At 54.2% G+C, this 20,230-nt stretch overlaps 1 protein-coding gene across 3 annotated transcripts in view; it reads right to left on the minus strand.

Annotated features, from left to right (window-relative positions):
* The window catches only part of KIRREL1 (kirre like nephrin family adhesion molecule 1), a gene marked incomplete at its 5' end in the record, with an annotated part of 96,542 nt that overhangs the window by 13,580 nt on the left and 62,732 nt on the right, over positions 1-20,230 (minus strand). For 2 of the 3 annotated variants that reach the window (XM_082652854.1, XM_082652853.1), the window contains 2 exons: positions 1,578-1,727; positions 3,543-3,692. In XM_082652854.1, coding sequence (XP_082508980.1) covers positions 1,578-1,727; positions 3,543-3,692 — 300 coding nt within the window. Of the gene's footprint in view, positions 1-1,577; positions 1,728-3,542; positions 3,708-20,230 lie in introns of all 3 variants that reach the window. The other variant, XM_082652855.1, reaches the window with a different exon arrangement.

The raw sequence follows: 20,230 nt of genomic DNA on the forward strand, positions 1-20,230 counted from the left end.
AAGTGGATGTCTTGGCATCCCATGCCTATAGCCCTGGTGGTTAGCGAACTCTTGCTTCCTAACCTCCATCCTGCTTCTTGTTAATTCTTCCCATTTGTCCTCACCGGAGAGGAAAAGCGAGTCATCCACCAGCCCTGAGTCCTAGTCCTTCAGGGTCTTTGCATCCAGAGAAACTGGCTGTCAGGTCCCTCCAGTCCTCACTTCTTCTGACACCTCACATCTGCCCAGACCTTCGGAGTTTACAACTCCCTGCTCAGGGAGAAGCAAAGCGGCAGTTGCTAAGAAAAAGCTGGCAGCCCATGTTACCGATGAGAAACTTGTCCAGAGGTTATGACCTCTTCCGGGTCATGGTGCCAAAATGGACCAGGTCTCCTGACTCCCATTCCAGGCCTCTTCCCACCACACTCAGATGACTTGTCATGTTCTCACCTTTCTCCCCCAAGTAAGAACATTCCTTGTGTCCACACTCACTCATCTCAGCTGCCCCCTCCTTTCCTTCCATCCCTCCTGGGGGCGTCCCCCACTTCAATGATTTCAGGGTTGGGGAGAGAAAATAGAGGGAGCAGGACAGATCAAGTGGAGGCAGGAAAAAAGAAAGGGACAGAGTGGACGACAAAGAGGAAGAAAGAGGGTCACAGGCAGACAGAGCCAGGCCGGAGGCAAGCAGAGCAGAGGCAGAGGCCCAGCCCGAGCACCAGAGCTTGAGGGAGACAGAAAGACTGATGGAGCTGGAGGTACCGCCAGGGAGGGGAAGGCACGGAACAGAGGAGGCGAAGGCATGTCAGAGCTGGCCTCGTTCAGTACTGCGCGCAGGAGAGAATCCCCTCATTATGCAAATGGCCCTGGGTGTTGCCATAGAGGGACATCTGTTCTGTATCCCGTGGGCAGCAGCCGGGGGGTGGGGGGCTCGGCTTCCGAGACGAGCCCTCCTCCAGCAGTTCCTGCAGACTCAGCCAGGACCCCTGCCTGCCCCGTCCCCGCACCCCGCTCTCAGCCCTCAAAGCCCCGTCCTGCTTCCCTGCTCCCTGAGGAGGGCTCTAGGTGAAGCAGGGAAGAAGGGGTGTGCGCTGAGCGGGGAAAGGAGGGAGCGAAGGGAAGAGGGGCTGAGTTCAAGGAAAAGGAGCCGAGGGGGTAGTTTCTGGGGCTCCGAGGCAGCTGAGAGGGAGAGGAAGGGAGAAGCTTCCAACAAGCCATCTGCCAGGAGAGGCCCGGTCCCCATGGTCAACATGCCCCCACTCTGGTGGGGAGAGCTTTGTATCCAGAAGGCTGAGCCCCGTCCCTGCGTGGCCTGGGCACAGGCAGGGGCAGGGAGGATGCCAGAGCTCACACAGTCCACGTGTCCAGCAGTGGGTGCCCACATGCCCATTTTTTCCTCTTCTATCTGAACTTGGCTTCGGAAGAAGTTTAAAGGATTTGGGGAGGGAAAGCTAGGGAGACAGTGGGGGCAGACATGAGGCCAGGAATAGAGAGGGAGAAGCTGGGAAATAAAAGAGGAAATTGGAGAAGGGGGGACAGCCAGGATGCCAAGAGACAGAGACAGGAGGCTGGGGGCCCTGCAGGATGTCGGGGGTCATTACTGAGCACGGTGAGTTTCGCTCGCCGGGAGCGCAGGGCGGCCTCCGTGGCCTGGCACTCGTAAGAGGCGTCGTCAGAGAGCTCGGCATCTGTGATCTCCAGGTTGTACTGCCCGGCGTCTGCAGAGCCCACGACCCGGTACCGTGGCCAGGCTGCAGGAACAGAAAGGGCGAGCCCAGGTGAGCCCAGCCCTAACCTGGGGATCGACCTGGACCACCCTGCCCCACAAGGGTGCCTCCTCTCCCCACGTCAGGGTCCGCATCCCATTCCAGGGCCAGCACTCCTCCCTCCACCCTCTCCTGGGACCCCCCCCAGGGGCCCTTGACGAGGAAGAGGTCCCCATGCAGACACTGTGACGTCACAACCTCCTACAGTGAGGATGCGAGCCACAAAGCAGGAGGAGTGATGGGGGAGAGCAGAAGGGGGAGATGAGCAGAAGCAGATGAAATCTCCGAAGCTGTTTGCAGACAAATGTCTCTCATAATAATAGGAAAGAAAGAGGAAAAAAAAAAAAAAAAAGGCAGACAGCAGGGAGAAAAGGAGAGAAAGAGGGGAGGGTGTGTGGGCGTTAAGAAATATAGGCCATCGCAGCTCAGACATGAGCTCACCAGGGCCAGAGGGAAGCCCAAGGCAGGCTAAGGTCTCACCACCACTCGCCTAGGGAGGGATGCACGAGGCAGGGTCCTGCCAGCTCCCTGAAGGAGCCCCGAAACCAAGAGTCCCGTCCCCTGCAGAAGCCACGCCTCTGGCCTCTGCAATCCAGTCTCCCTCACCCTCCGTCCTCCAGGCTCTTGCCCACCCCCTCACACTCTGTTCTCCTCTCTCGTGGTCCCCACCATCAGCTCCCTCCCACCATCTCCCTCTGTCCAGAGGCTATCGATTCTTTTCACTCCGTATCTATTGATCTCTCTCTCTCTCCCTGTTTCTTTCTCTTTCTATCATCAATAGGTCCGCCAGCCCCATCTCCTTCCTTCATACAGATGGCTCTATACAGACAAATTTCCCCTACCTGGTCTAATACACGGAACCCACAGCAAATAGTCTCAAACCCTGGACGACAACAAGAATAAAAATACACCATCCCTCCCTACTTTCACCATTACCCCGCTTTACAGTGGGCAATGTGTTTTCACAAAGCATATTCTCTCATTGGCTTCAAAACTCGCAAACGCATTTACAAGGCAGGCAGACCCACGGCTATTATGCCTGTTTGACCCAGTAGTAAACTAAGGCCCAGAGAGGTGAAGTGGCTTTCCTAAGGTCACCCAGCTGGGAGGAGGCAGAGGCAGGTCTTGACTCCCCATCCACTCCGCCAGGCGGCCTTTCCAAAAGTATCTTTACTTGTTTTGGAATATAGGAGGGTTTCCCCACCCCAGCACATTATGTTTGTTTCTGCAGGGGCTCCATAGTGCTTCATAAAGGCTTGATGAATGAATAAATACAGTGCTCAGGCTGATAGTAAAATGAATTTGTGACCACTGAGAGGACATTGCCTGGGCATGGGGCAGGAGAGAGGCTGGAGCAAAGCCAGCCTGGCATGGAACATAGGACATAGAAGGTACTGTGTCCTCCCCCTGCAAGAGCAGGGGGGCTCTGGAGTCTCCCAGCACCTCCTGCCTCACCTGGCTGCCTGCAGCGCCCCTTGTGGTGTCTGTCTGTCTGAAGCTCTCTTATGTAAAGGTCTCTTGGTTTCTCTTGATCTCTCAGGCTTCCCGTTGGCCTTTCACGAGCCAGTCCACAGCCAGGAGGAAAGGCAGAGCTGTGGGTTTTGGAAAGCAGTGGAGACAGAGCTCGAGAGGAGAGGCAGGGAGACTGACTCACACAGAAATGGGAGAGGGGAGGCTAGAGCACAGAGAAGAAACGTGGTGAGGAACGAAGGGATGTTGGGTCCAGGAGTCTCTGTTGGTGGGGGAGGGATGAAAAGATGGGGTAGTCTGGACGCTTGGCTGGCTGCATGGCCCACTCACCTTTGAGGCCCTGGCCCATGCCCAGCGCCAGCCCATCCTTGGTCCATTGCACGATCCCCGAGTAGTTGAGCAGCACGCAGGGGAGCACGGCCCGCTGTCCAGCCACCACAGTCTGGTCGGCTGGCTCCTGGCTGAAGCGGGTCTGGGTCCCTGGCAAGGCCAAAGCGGTACTGGGTAAGGAGATGAGTGAGGACAGAGGGTTCCACTAAGAGGCCGAGCCTCCCAGGCTTCCACTCCCACCCTGCACCGGGCCCGAGAGAGAGAGCTGAAGGCTGGGAAGGTGGAGCCTCTAGCCCCCGTCCCACTTCGGCCTCAACCCCTTCCCTCCAAGATGCCGTGTGCTCGCCCTGGATTGCTTCCTCCCTCCGTGGCCCATGGGAATGGGTTTCAGGAACTGAAGTACTCAGCAGGCAGAGAAAGTGGTGCAGTGTTACGGAAAGGCCTTAGAGACCAGGCTAGTCCAACCCTCTCATTTTACAGACGAGGACACTGAGGCCCAGAGAGGACACTCACTTTCCCAAGGACGCCCAGTGAGTTAAGGACAGAGCAGGGATAAATCCTGAGCCTCGCTCCCCTGCCCCCAGCCCCCTGTCAATGGGTGGCACCTTCATAACACATGCTGTGGTGATGCCATGGTCCCCCACGATTCCTGAGACATGAATATACCACCGTACCCCTACTTGGACTTGTGTACGTGGCCAACGTGAGGTCGCGCATGTGTGTACAACTATGCCAGGTACAGTTCCCCCTTGAACACATCAGGTACATAAAGGCAGGTTCTACGGGACAGGCACGTCCACATGTACGCATATAAGCTTCCTGGATGACGGTGAATCCTAAACAAAGTAGCTCTGAACCCACTTCTTGCACACTTTCCCCATTCCGTGTGTTCACCCCTTGCTCCCAAGCTCCGAGGGCATGAGTGCATACACACGGATACACCTGCTCACGCCCAGCCTCCCGCCCCGTGGGAGCTGACAGGCCACGTGACTTTGTTCCGCTCTCCCTCTGGCTGCGGGAGCTACACATGGCTGCCCACTGGCAGCTCGGCCGGGAGCATTTGATCAGAGAACTGCAGAGTAATTGCCTTTAATTGTGGAGCCTAAATGGAGCAGGGAATTGGATTGCGGGTTTCTTCTCCCCCCACTGCTCCCACCCACCCACTCCAGCCAACGCTGGTCAGCCCGGTGGTGGGGCAGTCCTGGCACAATGCTGTGACCATCAGCTTCCCGCGTTGGGCCCCAGGAAATGGAGGGGCTGCGGGACAGCACAGAGAGAGGTCTGGGGCTTCCCATGCACGTCCCCAATCTGTCACACACTGTAACCCAAATCAGTTTTGCCCGGAACTCTGGGGACTCCTCCCCCTTCTTTCCCTCCTCAGCTCCCAAGTCTTTGCAGAGACCACAGTTCCCAGATCCAACTCTTCCCAAACCCAGCTTTGCAAAATCTCTCTGATCCTCCATCACTCCCGTGTGTAAGCAAACAGAACTGTCCCCCCGCCATTCCAAGACCTCCCTCTAAGACACCAAAATCAGGACCCTCGTCTTCTCATCGCCTCCCTTCTTCTTTTTCCTCCTCCAGCTCCATCTCTCCCCTTCTTTCCAAACCTGCCTCACATTCCCTTCACCCAGGAAGCCCTCCTAGGTTGATCTTTACCTCCAGCTTGTCCCATCTTTCAACCCTGCTGTCACAGTTCTATCCATGGCATTTCCTGTCTCACGCTATCAGTCTATGCCCACGCTTTTGTTTGCCATGGGGTAGAAGGCAGCTGGTGGGTGACGGTGTTTGCCCTATCTGTTTCACTAGAATGGGAACCTCTCCTCAAGGCCAAGGGCCATGCTGTCTTTTCACTCTGAACCTCCCTGGACATTCGACAACGGGATTGGTAGTTGCATATAAAGAGGACTGAGAGAGGGGGCGCAGATAGGAGTGGACTGATGCAAGCATATGGTTTAATACAAAGGGGCAGCCTCTTTTGGTTAAGTGTGCAAATCCAGCTCTTTGGGTTTGCAGGGGGTCAAGAAGTTAGAAACAGCAGCTCCCCAACTCTGCTGACCTGACGGCCCATCCATGTCTTCTAAAGGAAAGGAAAAGGCTCACCCTTATTTCCTGGGATTAGGGTGGCAGGAGCTGAGATCCTGGGGGAGGGGTGGGTCAGGTGAGTAAGCCGGCATTACTAATTCAGGCATTGCCCTCATTATTATTCAAATTTATTCATACCATTGCGCATTTCTCTAGTGCAGCTACAGGCTGCGAACTCTCCACACTCACGTTTCTCCTTCCCACAGCCCCCCCCGGAGCCCAAGTCAAGGGCTTGCAAGTAGAGTGGCCTGTGAGCCCTGGCTCAGAGATGGAATTTATATTCACAGCTTTTCTGCGTGGGGCCTGGACACCCTGGTGTCCTGTTGAAGTCTCCCGAGGACAGTGAGAAGCTGGTTCCATCCACTGGGAGCGAGGAGGCAGCTCATCCCGCAGCAGGATGGAGTCAGAGTCAGCGATGGGCATCTTGCCGGAGGGAGGAGTGGTGTGACCTTGGGCTGTCACTGTCCCATTCCAGCCTCCTCCGTGTGCTCGCCTGTACCTGTGACAAGTCTAGACTAAGTATTGCAAACTCCCTTTTAAGAGCAGAGGTTTAGGAAACAGACTTAGGTTTGCATAGTGCCTCTGCCACTTCCTACCAGTATGACCATGGCCGAGTTACTCTCTAAGCCTCTTTCTCCTTACTGGTAAACTGGGGGATGATGACGCTTACCTGGACTGCTGAAGAGTTAAATGGGATGAGCTGGATGACATGCCTGGTACATTCCCTTGCCTGTGCCCACGGAATGGTAGCTATGACCCTATTTATCCTGGGCAGTTAGATAATCAGAGGGACCGGTGGAAACATGAGCAATGACATGACAAAGAAGGTATCTGTCGTCCTGCGGATTTTGAAATAGGTGCCTCTTGGCATAGGCCTGGTTGAAGCAACTTGGAGACGGGGGAATGGAAGCAATAACCCAGAAGAGAGTCCAGAGAGGAGGGGAAACAAGGGGTCTCAGGAATTTAACTTGATGGAAAGGCCGTGTAGATCCTGAGCCTGCAAAAGAGGTAAGCAATGTTGGTTGGCCCCAAAACAGCCCCTGCAGCCAAGACAGTATCCGAGAGAGAGGCCAGATGCCACGGGTTGTCCTGACCTGGATCAAGATTAAGAGGAAGCCCCAAGCCTGCCATGGCCAAGTCCCACTCTCCCTATTTTGCCCACTCCAGGCTTTTCTCCTTGTCTTCAGGTCCCTACACAGGCCTTTCCTGGACAGAACACTGCTCCCCCCCCCTTTCCCTTGGGATTCAAATAGTCACCTCCTCTGTGAAGTCCTCCTTGCTTGCCTGCATGCCCTCAGAGCTCTCTGTACTCACTTCCCACCTCTGCTATAGTAGGTCCACGCTGCATTGCCCACCCCTGCCCAGCCCAGGGGAAACTCCTTGCGTCTGGACTGTGTCACTCAGAGCACCAGTCCCATCACCCAGCACAGGGCCTGGCTGCCAGGCCCACAGCAGGTGTTGCGAATATGTCTGTGGATTGATGGAGTGAGAGTGAGCAAATGCTTGAGTGAACAGTCCTGCCTGCGCAACCCCATCGAGGGAAGGAGGCAAAACACCCCGTTCCCCGGGTCAGGCTCACAGACCGCGGTAAAGGCAGACAGGGCAGGAGAGTGGAGGGACGGGAAAGGGCTCTCCCTGCTGGCGGGGGAGGAACGGTGCTGGGGGCACTCCTGGGAGGCTCCCTGAAGGAGGGAGTGTGGAGCAGAGCTGGGACAGGTAGGGGGGAAACAGTACTCTGGAAGTTTCTGGTGCAGTGATGGGTATGGGTGAAGAGGGGATACGGGGATTGCTGAGAAAGAGAGCCTAGAAAGTGAGCCATGAGTGCAGGCATCTGACAGGCACAACAGGAAGGGCAGAGGTGGCGTTACCAATGCAAAGGGTACATGTCAAGAAGGCACCAGGAACCATCATCAGTGATCTCACAAGAACACACACAAATCAGAGAACACACACATGCCTCAGAGGTCCCGGTGGCCTGGGCCTTCCACCGGCCATGACGTCTGCGACACCTGTGACACGGAGCAGAGTCTGCATTGGAACTGGGGGGTAGGGGTGGTGGTGAAATGTCAGCCCCATCCCTGTGCCCACACCCCACTTCCAGGAAATAAAACCAGGGCAAACCAAAATGCAGGGGACTGGCTGGATGTGGGATGGGACGCGGGAAGAGCCTGAACACAAACAGAATGGTGACAAAAGACCAGCCTCCAAAGCAGCAGCGGCAGCACTGAATCAGCAACCTTGCCTCCCTGGCAACTCCAGTCTGGGGCGAGTGCAAATCCGCGTGTGTGTTTTTAAGTGAATTCCCGCCTGCTTTCATCCTGCTGCCTCCCTGTCTTCAGACACCATCACAGATGTTAGTGAGCTCTCAAGCAGCCATTGTGAAGGCAGACAGAGAAGAAGTGTGCTGTACACAGCCGCACGGAGACTCACACACTTACAGACTGATGGGGAGGCTGGCAGAGGCGCCAATGACACCGGGAAGCGGAGACAAAGACAGACCACGCAGAGGGAGAGTGAAAGAGAGAAAGGAGACTGGAGGAGAAGCAGGAAGGGAAGAGGAGATCTCAGAAAGAGGCCAGGAAAGAAAAAGACACAGGCCCAGGGCAGAGAAACAGAGAGAAAAGCACTGGGAAAGGCCCGCTGATACAAAGACGCCCAGGCGCCACAGAGACCCAGGCCAAGGCAGGAAGGTGATGGTGAATGTGGCCACAGGGGGCCAGGACCTCATCTCCAGCTCGGTTCCGTCCTTCAGACGTGTTGCCAGAAGGCTGGGGGGTCTCAGACTCCAGATGGGTGCCATGGGGTGGGGCCTCTGGGCTCCTCCCCTATTTCCCACCAGCTTCCCCCCAGCCCTCCTTCCTTCTAGGTTAACACTGGCCCTCACCATCCCACCCCAAAACACAAAGCTCCTCTGGCCTCCACCTTGGAATGGTTCCCTCCCCTCTTCTTATTCCGCCTTGTTTGGGCTTCTGGTTATAGCACTGATCACAGCCTGCCTTGGATTAAAAGTTACTCATGTGTGTGCGTTTCTGTCTTTCCCGGTCTCCTGGGAGCCCCTGGAGAACAGAGTTGCTTGGATTTGCCTTTCTTGTCCCTTCAGTCCCAGCAATGTTCCTTAATAATGCTAACTCCCAATTAGAAGATGCTGACTATGTACTGGGCACCAGTGCAGATGTCTTAGAGACACCGTTTCCATCATTATAATCCAGGGCACAGCGGTGGTTATGGTCTCCATGTTACAGTGAAGGGAAATAAGACTCAGACAGGAAGTGGCAGAGATAGTGCTCTAGGCACTGTGCTGTGCTGTAGGAATATCCAAGAAGTATTTCCTGAATACACTGGACTCATGGCCTCCACCCCAGAGAACTTCTGGTGCCCCCAAGCTCTGCGCCCATCTGCTACTTCTGATCTCCACTCTATACTCAGACTTGCATCTTCACTGTGTTTACCTCCTGGGAGGGCGCTGCTCCCTCCTGAGATCTGGGGCCGGCCTGTACCCTATAGCCACGCAGGACTTGCCCCACACGCTGCAACCAACCATCGGAGAAGGCTTGATGTAAATATTCCTACATGAAGGGAGAGTGGTTCCAAAGGCTGGCAGGACCATCAGTGGCACCTAAAGAGGTTTTCAGTCAATCGCAAATGCCACCTTTAAGCCGCCAACGCCCACCAGTAGAAGTGGTAGCAATAATATAGCCTCTGCTTGTGAAGCACCGGACATTGTGCCAAGTACCTCACGAAGACTAGTTCACTTAATGTACACAACAACATGATGAGGTAGGTACCATTAGTATCCTTAATAAGGACCTAAGGTTCAGAGAGATAAGCAGCTTCCTCCCAGGCACACAGCTGGTAAGTGTCGGGGCCTGTAAGCAAGGCGACGGGCCGGAACACCCGGCTCCCCTGGAATGCCATCTCGCCAGCGTGGCTACTGCTGCCTTCCACCTCTCACCACCCGCTGGGCCTCTTAGCTCAGACTCTGGCCATTGTGCAAACTGGGGCCTCTCTGTCTCCCCTCGACGCTGTCCCCTCACTAGGACACCCTCTCCTCGTCTCTCAGCATCACCCCCCTCTCCTTCCCAACGCTGATCTTCCTGGGGTGACACTGCCTTCCAGCTCTGCTTGCTCTCCAATTCCCTGCTCCATCCTCAGCACAGCACAGGAGAGGCCACCTATCCCCATCTCTGTGTGTGAACACATCTCCTGTTCCTGCTGGGCCTATCCCCAGGGTTGGGGACTAGGTTCCCATAAAGGCCTGGTGAGGACAGAGAGGTTGAATCCCATTTTTGACTGAGAACTAGGAATTGACCTCTACATCTATCGTAGAGAGGCTGGGAATGCTTACAGATTCTCAGACACAGCTGTGGAGTTCTTGTGGACACATATGTACCACAGCACATAAGCACACGTTCACTGGTGCACGCATACACACGCGCGCGCGCACACACACACACACACACACACACACACAGTCTTTTGCATCTTTGCATTCAAGTACAAGTTTCTGCACCCATGTCTTGTCACATGTACCTTGATGGTCGTGTTCCCGGAGCCTTGCCTGCTATGCCAGCTGGGAACAAGAGAGGGAGTGGAGGCAAACACAGGAGATGCCAAGGAAGCCAGGCTGCAGGAGACAGGGGTGGTGGAGGCCGAGCCCTGTCTCCCCGGATTTATCAAATGAGAAGTAATGAACCCCCTGGGCCGGAGCAGTCCCCATGCTCTCCACTCCAGATCGCTGCTGGTTCAAAGGGAAGACTTTGATTCGCACCGACAGCTTTCAGATGGAACTAAATCTCTCCACACTCTACTGTTCCTTCTTCCACTCTCCCTCCCTCTCTCTGCCCTCACATCTTCGCTCTCCCACCCTCCCCCAAGAGCTTCTCCCCCACTACCCCAGCCATCCCCTTCCTGCTCTATGAAAAATACAACAGCCAGAGAGGGCCCCTCCTGTCCATTGGATTCTCTCACGGAGAAAAGAGGATTGCAATTCTCTGGGCTGGGCCAGCAAAGGGGAAAGGAGAGGAGGAAGGGAGATTTGCACTTTTGATAGAGGAGGCAGGGGAGAAGGGAGGAAGGGAGATTGGGGTGGGGCGGGGGGGGGCGGGGGGGTGGGAGGAACGAACTGGCTGGGGCGGGCAGAATGAGGACGAGGACAGGAGAGAAAGGCAGAGACCCCGGCTGCCCACAGCAGAGACATAGAGGCAGAGAGAGAAGCAGGTTCAGAACCCTTAGACCAGAAGCTGCCAGAAGGGAAGTACCACGCCTGCCCAGCCGACTGGTCATGAGGGGTGTGGGTCTGCTGACTCTGCCTTATACAGAGCCCAGCCCAGAATCCAAAAGTGTCCAAATGCGATGTGACCTAGAGACTGTAAGCCCCTCCTCTGAGAGGTCAGGGGTCAGGGGTCAGAAAGCTGCACCGACTTGCTCCCAGCAGATAAGCTCAGGCTTGGCTGTGAGTAGAGGTCTGTGATATGGACATCAGACGAACACCCCAGAGACAAGTTCCTCAACATTCAAGGACTATTACGGCCCCCACTCTGCTGCCCACCAGCATTTACCACACCAAAGTATCTCACAGTGTGAAGTGAAAAAGACACAGTGGGCAGCAGGGGCCTCAGAAGCGGACACCTCGGCTCCACTGGCCCACCTACCTTCACCCCCTTCCCACTTTTGGTCCTTTCTCATCCCAGGAGGCCAAAGCCGTAGGCAGGAGAAGCAGTCTCTCCCCCCTCCCCACAAACTGCTTGGCCAAGCCACCCCGATGTCTATCTCCAAGGCTGGGGTATGGTAGGGACAGCTGAAGGGGAACCTTTCCAGGGACCAGATGGGCTTTTACAAGTGGCCACAATCTGGCCTGGTTTCCTCGCATTGAACAGACCAGAGAGGCTGGCTGCAGAGGCCGGCCGTGGGGCTCTGGTATTCATAGTGACAGGGCACAGGAGTCCATTGGTCTGCGCCAGTGTGTTACTCACCGAAAGAGGCAAGAACAGAACCCTGAAAGAGGCCAGGGGAACTGGCCCAGCACCACCTGGCAGCAGAGACAAGAGCACTCCGGGCCGGAAGTCAGGAGGCGTGGGCTTATCTGGTCCCGGCTCTGCCCCACCCAGCTGCGTGACCGTGGGGGGCATCACTTCACTTCTCTGGGTCTCAGCTTCCTTAAACCGTAATGAGAGGGGTTGAAGTACTAGGCACGGAAGGACCTTTCTGGCTCTGAGGTTCTCACATTCTACTGCATCTCCTGCTTTCCTGGGGCCTCAGCCAGACCTTGCTGACACTCCCAAGAACTCAGCCCCGTACCGCAGACAGTGCGAGAGCTGGTGTACCTGGGGCCATCCTGGCATTTCCTTCCAGCAGGAGTGTAGAGGGAGGGCTGCAGGTTTATGACACTAAGACAGCAGCTGAGAGAACCCACAGGATGCATCCAGCAGCGGAAAGAAAGGCCATTCTTTGATTTCCTCTGTAAGGAACTCCCCATCAGAGTTCCTTGCGTCCCCTTCCACTAGGTTCATGGTGGAAAAAAAGAGGATAGAGGGCAGGCAATCCTGAGTCTCCAAAGTGACCTGCCAGCCCAGACCCACTCACAAGGACGCTGAGCTCCTGGACTAAAAAAGACAGGCAGGTGCAGCTGGAAACGCTCCCTCCACCCTGCCCCATTTGGGCCTCCAGCCCCCTCTGCGCTGCCAGCGGGAGGCACCGGGGCCAGACCTGATCTGACAACTTTATGCAAATGTGCCCTGGCAGGGGACCCTGAGAGTGTTTTATGGGAAGGACGATGGCATTGTGAGACCAAGTGGGGTTGGCTGGAGCAGGTATGACAGGCAGGAGGAGAAAGGGGGGTGGCAGGGATGGTGGACAGTTCTGCTGAAAAATTGAATTTCCATCTGGCTTCAGTGGGCAAGGGAAGGGCAGTGCGGGGAGAGGAGGCAGGTGGCCGGCAAGGACTTAGTTCAGATAAGAGACAGAGGATAAGAGGAAAGACAGCAAAAGATGAAGAGAGAGAGGGAAGGAGAAGAGAGAGCAGGACAGTCACAAAGTCAGAGGAGGCTGAAGGAGACAGAGCTAGGCCCCAGAGGGCTAGGGTCAGGAGGCAGGAAAGGAAGGAGACCAAATGGGGGAGGGGCCCAAATGCCTGGCTCTCCAGCAGTCCTCAAGTCCTAAAAGGCAGGACGCTGAAAGAGATGGCCCAACGTGCAAAGACAAAGTGAGAATAGAGAAAAGGGTGGGGAGAGGGAGTCAGACAGAAAAAAAGAGAGCGAAGCAGACGACGAGAAAGCTGGTGGCAGGAAGAGTGACAAAGAGGCTGTCAAAGAGTGGGTTTTTTTTTTTTTTTTTGCGGTACGCGGACCTCTCACTGTTGTGGCCTCTCCCGTTGCAGAGCACAGGCTCCGGACGCGCAGGCTCAGCGGTCATGGCTCACGGGCCTAGCCGCTCCGCGGCATGTAGTATCTTCCCAGACTGGGGCACGAACCCGTGTCCCCTGCATCGGCAGGCGGACTCTCAACCACTGCGCCACCAGGGAAGCCCGCTGTAAAAGATTGCTTTAAGGGAAGGAGGGAAGGAAGGAAGGAAGGAAGGAAGGAAGGAAGGAAGGGCTGAAGCGACACTGGTATAAAAGGGACAGAGGGGGGATGGGGGTGGGGAGGAAGGAACAGCAAGAAAGAAGCTATGGAGAAGGCAGGGACGATGGATACAAATGGGGAGTGAGAGTCAGGAAAAGAAGTACTGGGACCATCTGGGAGCGGAAAGCGAGGATGAAGATAAGGACACAGGAGGAGGAGGAAAGAAATCGGAGAAGGGCAGGGGGCAGCACAGCTTTGGGGGCTGTGCAGGCGGGTGGGCGGGGAGATCTGGGGTGGATCATCTCCCTAGGGCCTCATTGGAAGGTCTTGAGCATTTAGGTCAAAGGAAAGGAGTGAAATCCTTGAGAAATGGAAGGGATTTTTGAAAGGATTAGCCAAGGCTGGGGAGGAGGAGAGGATGAGGTGGGCTGTATCTGAGGTAATTCCTAAGGCAGCCGAGGGCAAGGCCCTGGTGTCTCCCCACAAATGAAGTGGGGCCCAGGTAGCTGCTGCCCCTCGTCTCCTTCCCACAGGCGCCCCGGGGCGGCTAGTGCATCCTCGGCCCAGGCAGCAGTGTGCCCACCAGGAAGGTGACCAATGTGCCACTCCTCAGCCCCCCGCCACCCTGCCTTTCCCCAGGCAAACAAAAAGTTCATCCTGGGGTCTGACCACATTCCCCCTTCCTACAGTGCACCCCTCCCCTCTGGCTCCTCCTCAGGCAGATGGGCGCAGGCACCCTGCAAGTTCTGCTCTGAAAGCTCCCTCAGCTGGCTTTAACATTCTTAGTTACCATGCTATGAATATGGCTTCAGAGTACAATCTGAGAGTAGCGAGAACTGTACCCCTGAGAGCCCCCAGCAGGCCCAAAGCCCAGGAAGAAATGCAGGCTGTTCTCCAGACCCTGTCCATAGAGGTCTCCTGGCACTTTTAGGAACAGTCTCCAGAATAAAGAGCCTTAACTCCGAGAAATCCAGAAAGGTGCGGGCTGGGGCAGCAGAAAGGAGGGCATTCTCTCCTTTCCGCTGAAACCAAAAGAGCCGGCAGGAAATCCGGGTCTTCTGAGGCCTGACAGGAGCTCTTAGGAACACTCCTCCGTTTCAAAGTTTAATCAGCTTTGTTATATGTCTGCATCACCTCAGACCCCTGTTCACCTCAAAATTAAAGGGGAAAGAAAGGAAGGAAGGAAGCGAGGGAGGGAGGGAGGAAGGAAAGAAAGAAAGAGAAAGGAAAGAAAAGAAAAGAAAGAAAGAAAGGAAGGAAGGAAGGAAGGAAGGAAGGCAGGAAGGAAGGAGGGAAGGAAGGAAGGAAGGAAGGAAGGAAGGAAGGAAGGAAGAAAGAAAGAAAGAAAGAAAAAGAAAGAAAGAAAGGAAGAAAGGAAGAAAGGAAGAAAGAAAGAAAGAGAAATAGCAGCAGATCAGATCCAGGTGTTAGATCTTAATATCCTTCCAGAGTCAGGAACCCTTCATCACAGATGACTTTGCAGATTTCTCTAGGACTTCCAGATGGACCATCTGACTCTATGAGCCAGGTGAGCAACTAATTTGGGAAGGCATGGGGCTCTGATGAGTGCTCTCAACGTTGGCCCTGGCTCTGCACTAGTGCCTCTGAGAAAGTCTGCCTTGGCAGACATGCTCCACGACCCCAGGCCCCATCACCGAGCCCTCCTTACAAACCCCCAGAACAGACATTAATGGCTGTGACCCCTGGGGGAGCAGATTTTTTAATTCATATAAGAACTATCTAATAGCACCTGGCAGTGAGCTCCTGTCACTAAAAGTGTTCAAGATAAGGGTGGATGACCACCAGACGGCAATGTTCCAGAAGGCCCTGGGTGATACTGAAGATCCCTTTCAATTCTGGTGCTTTATGATTCTATTCACACACCTCATATATTTTCTTCTTACTTTGGACACACACCTAACAAATAATCAATTTATAACTGTTTGATCAAGGTGGACTGAAATGGTTTGCAGAACTAAAGTTTAAAGGAAGGAATATCTGAACAGAGCCATCTACAGGGAAAAGAACAGTTCAAAAAACTGTCTAGGCTGGCAGTCAAGGATATAAATAAGACTTTGGTCCCATGGCAATTAATCAGGAAACTTCAACGTTTCGTGTAGTTTGAGACCTGTAGTTTCATCTGTGGCTATACTGTATTTTGTTCTGGCTTGTAAACTCCTTGAGGCAACAGATGTGATCTTAGCTGTGTGTCTCCCAAAGTGACTAGTACAGAAGTGCTTTGCACACAACAGGTGCTCAATAAATGTTTGTCATTTGATTCTCTGAATTAATGGATAAGGCACCTGCACCCAGAGAAAGTCAAGTCAATTCAACATTCATTCATTCATGTAACAAATATTTTTTGAGTGTCTACTACAAACCAGGCACTGTCCTGGGCTCTGGGATGTGAAGTGAACAAGACAGACCTGGTCCTGCCACCACCCAGCTTACAGTCTGGTGGACACACTCGCATATCCGGGCAGTATGGCATGATGAGAGTCCTGATGGAGTGATGTGGAGGAAAGGGCATTACATCAATGGATAGACTGCATTTTTTTCACATGTCTGACTTCCACCCTGGTCTTCCCTTGGGCCGAGACCCCTATCTTGTTGGACTTTGTTAGCTCTCGGTCCTTTCTACATCATACAAGTTAAACACTGGACACCTTGCTTGGCACACAGTAGGTATCCGATAAATACACATTTACTGATTAGAACTGCCTTGAGCCTTGAAGACAAGAAGGATTTCAACAGCCAGAGAGCTGGGGGACAGGGCATTGGAGACAAAGGGAACTGCATGAACCAAGACATGGAGACATAAAAGACCAGCAAGCAGTTGGAAGTGGCTGGAATTCAGGCACATAAAGAAGTTAGAACCAAGGTCATACCTCTTTAAAAATTAAACACTTTCTCCTTCTGGGCATTCCTCAGTCTCTGCCCTCCAGAAACTTCTAGGCTGCTGACAAAGACTGGATACAGACATAGAAAGAGGTCCAGATTCAGAAAGACAAAAGTGGAAGTTGGGGCTGATCCAAGCTCCACAGAGCCACCACGTGTCCACCTGGTAAGGTTCGGGGATGGGCTTAGAAGAATCAGAAGGACTAAGGCGGCCGTTCGGTGGTGTGAGGGTGTGTGTGTCCTTGTGTGCATTCCTGTGTCTAGTGAACTTGTGCGTGTGACTGCACCTCTACATACAAGTGTTGGGACGTAGCCACCAAAAGCGAGAAGGGGGCACTTTCTGCCTGTAACTAGGACATTCGAGGCTTTTCCAATTAATCTCCGTTAAAAAGATTTCCCGCAAAGGCGCTTCTAGAGGCCCCAAGTTGGGGTCACCTGGATCAATCCTGCAGAAAGTAGAAGCAGCTCCAACCGGTAGCTCCATCGATCCGTCTAACTCGGTTCATTCTGCACATGCAAGGGGCACGGAACGTTAATTTGCTGCACGGGGCTGAGGGAGCCTGGCAGTGGAGGCTCTGTAATTAACAGCCGGAGGGGCGAGGTCTCAGTATGGCAGCATTCAATCGGCAGCGGCCGGCATAGGGCAGGAAGCACCCAGAGGTAGGTCTTCAGGGCTGATGAACGCTGGTTTCACGGTTTGCTCCTCATCTTTCCTGTTCCACCTGACTCAGTTTGCTTGTCAGCTGAAACACAAATGCCCCAAGAACAGGGGAAGCACAGGGACACCAAAACCATTCATCTAACCACTGTTGGAAGTTTACAGGATATTGATGGCGGACATGGTGCTGATGACCAATTGGGAGTCCAGGGCAAGGGTCCATGGAGAGACCTTCTCCTCAAGGCCATGCAAACTGATGTCTGTTCCTAGGACCCCAAAGCATGTGAAAGCCAGGGCAGCTCTATGGTCTTATTTCCATGAATGAGGCAGGAATTTAGCAGAAAGGGGAGAGTACCCTACATGTATACATGCCAACCACCCAATCATCTCCTAGCAGGTCTACACCTACAGCCATCCAGTGTCTGCTACACACCTACACCCATCCAGTGTCTGCTACACACCTACACCCATCCAGTGTCTGCTACGCAGCCTTCAAATCCCTCTCCTCCAGGCAGTCTTCCCAGAGGGGTTGTAAAGAAGGTATTGATTTTCTTCTCCCATCTCTTCCAAACCAGACACTCTGGCCTGTGCCCGCATCAGCTTCTCCCACGTGCCCTTTTCAACTTTTCTACTACAAAATTTCTACAAAAATTTCACTGACCTGGGGACACCCAACCCTGCTCACTTGTCTCTTTGTCCTGTGTTCTGTGTCAGCCTCAGGACGGCCCAGACACCGGAGGAGATGCCAGGAGCACATCACTGATGGAGGTACGGACATTCAGGTATAGGAGAAACCTTGGAGAAAGCAGCCTGCCTCTCTGTATCTCTGATTCTTCCCTTCCCTTTCTGATCTCCCTGTGTTGCCCCCCAGGGACATGGGGAGGTGAAAAGGGGAGTCCTCTCCTTCCCCCACTTCTGTTGTCCCTGGTCTCTGCAATAACCTAATGATTTCTCATTTAGCTGCCCAGCCATGGATGGGGAGAAGCTCCCCCTGATTGCTTGTGACACCAATCTCACAACAAATTTATCACCTCGTTTCCTGGACGAGCCAATATTCCTCCTCGATTATCTCCCTGTGAGGGGGACAGGGCGCCGTGCATTCCAACAAGCGGCTTATGCCTTCCCCGGGTATCAGAGTCAATCAAGCTCACAGCCCTGGGAAGGAAGGATGGAAGTGTGGGGTGGGAGAAGGTTCTCATGGGAGCACAGGAGGGCTCCAAGAGCAAGAAAAAGACAGGGAGGACAGTGGGGAACAGATAGAAGCCTCTGGAAACCCGGCCCTCGTCAGGTTTATGTGCAGATTCTCTGAAATGGAAGCTGGTGATGGGAGCGGTGTGACCTTTGCTCAGATAATTCTGGAACTTCCTTCTCAAGCCACTCCTGAGATCCTGGCATTTCATCCAGCCACCCCCTAAATCTTGCCATGGGGCTAACGACGGAGAGAGGAGAGTGATGGCCCTGGAGTCCAGCTATTTCACCCTGGAATGAAACAAGGGAGGAAGAGCCACTTGCCTACCCCATGCCCCGACTCCAGCATTCCTCAGCCCCTTGCATCCCACGGAAATGACTTTTCCTAACAAAAATCACTTGCTCCTGGCTGGGCTGCCAGAAGGAGCAGGTGTCCTGTGAGGGAACGGCCCCACATGACTGATGAGGCGAGATGAAAAGAAATTTCTCCAGCCCAAGAGGCAGTGAGTTGGAGGGATGGGGCGGGAGGTTCTCTGAAGGGAATCAACAGAGAAGGAAGGGCAGAGTGAAATCAGAGCCACAGGGGACTGCTGACAGGACCCTGGAAAACGGATCAAAGGAGAAGGAGGGAGGGAGTCACGAGGAAATGTTGCTTAAGGGCAAGAGAGGAAACGAAAGGAGGCCAGAGAATCATGAGAACTCCACTGGAGACAGAGGGTCCCACATGTGTGAGCACAGAAGTGGGAGAGCCTGGGCCAGGTGGGCAGTGTACGGGGGAAGGAGGGTGGGGTGGGTGCCTATGTCAGGGAGATGGCGAGGGACAGAGACTCCCAGGACATGAGCCATGAGAGAGGACAGGAATATCAGGCCTCCCCACCCCCCAGGAAGGCAGGATGCAGGACCCCCGCCAAGAAAGGTAGAAGGAGGAACAGAAGAGGAAAGGGGGGGAGCTTCCCTGGTGGCGCAGTGGTTGGGAGTCCGCCTGCCGATGCAGGGGACACGGGTTCGTGCCCCGGTCCGGAAAGATCCCACATGCCGCGGGGTGGCTGGGCCCGTAAGCCATGGCTGCTGAGCCTGCGCGTCCAGAGCCTGTGCTCCGCAACAGGAGAGGCCACAACAGTGAGAGGTCCGCGTACCGCAAAAAAAAAAGAGGAAAGGGGAAGGGGCTGATCACCAGGAGGGGTAGCAGATGGTTGCTGTCATTAAACGGATTCCAGTAAGTCCGGGATGTCTTAGACAGCAGGGACAGGCTTGGGTAAGCAGTGGGAGGGGGGAATTTAGGAGCAGAGCCTTGGAGGAAGGAACTGACACAGGAGCCACACATCAATCTGTATGATCACACAGCATGTAACCCTCAGTTCTCCTTCAACACTAACGCCAAGAAGGAACCCCGAACCCAGCCACAACCCAACACTAATTCCAATCCAGACCTGTCCTAACAGTCATTCTAACCCCAAATCTCAACTAGAGCATGAGCTTTTTGAAGGCAACATATCTCCAATTCCCTCAGGGCTTGGTCAGCAGAAATGATCCACAGATATTTATTGAATACGTGAACACAGAAACCAAACCTTAACCCTTGCCCTTAACAGTCACCCCTGTTTCCAGCCTGACCCCTACTGAGCACTGGTCAATCCCAAGTCCCCAGCTCTCACTATATCCCCATCCCAATCCTAAAGGCCACCATTCTTAACTACAATTTCACTTCATTAACTCTAATCTCCGTTTTTTCTGCCTCCACACCTCTGGATAGATGTTTCAAATTCATCTGGGCAAACAAAGGTAGAGACAGACAAAAGACATCAACTCAACCTGGAGGCCAAAACAAGGTGGGAACATCGCCCCTGAATTCTCAGGCTAATTCTGGATGCTTTTGGCTCTGGCCCAGCTGCCCAGAGCTTTCTGCCCCAGGGTCTGAGAAAGTGGGGACGGAGCATGCCTAGAAGGTTCGGGGCAAAAGGAACCTAATGCTTGAGGCCCCAAGAAGAGTGATTGATTCAGATCTGAAGAGGCAAGAGTGAGCAGAGAGAAATGCGACAGAGAATAAGTGAATGGACTCCAGCTCGGGAGCCAGAGACCCGCTCACAGCTCCGACCTTGGAAATCCCTTGTCCAGACACAGGGTGCAGGAACCCTTCATAGGGTGCCTGTGGGAAGCCCTGCAGCAGGGAGGGTGCTGTGAAGGTGCAGAGCTGCTTCGGAGACTCTGCCTATTTGCCACCTGACTCTGGAACAGGGACAGCTCTCTCTGGGCTCTCCTCCCTCCACCGGGCAGGACTCTCCCCATCTCTCAGGACCTGTCGC

This window comes from Grampus griseus (assembly GCF_964374135.1).
Source record: "Grampus griseus genome assembly, chromosome: 1".
NCBI lineage: Eukaryota > Metazoa > Chordata > Mammalia > Artiodactyla > Delphinidae > Grampus > Grampus griseus.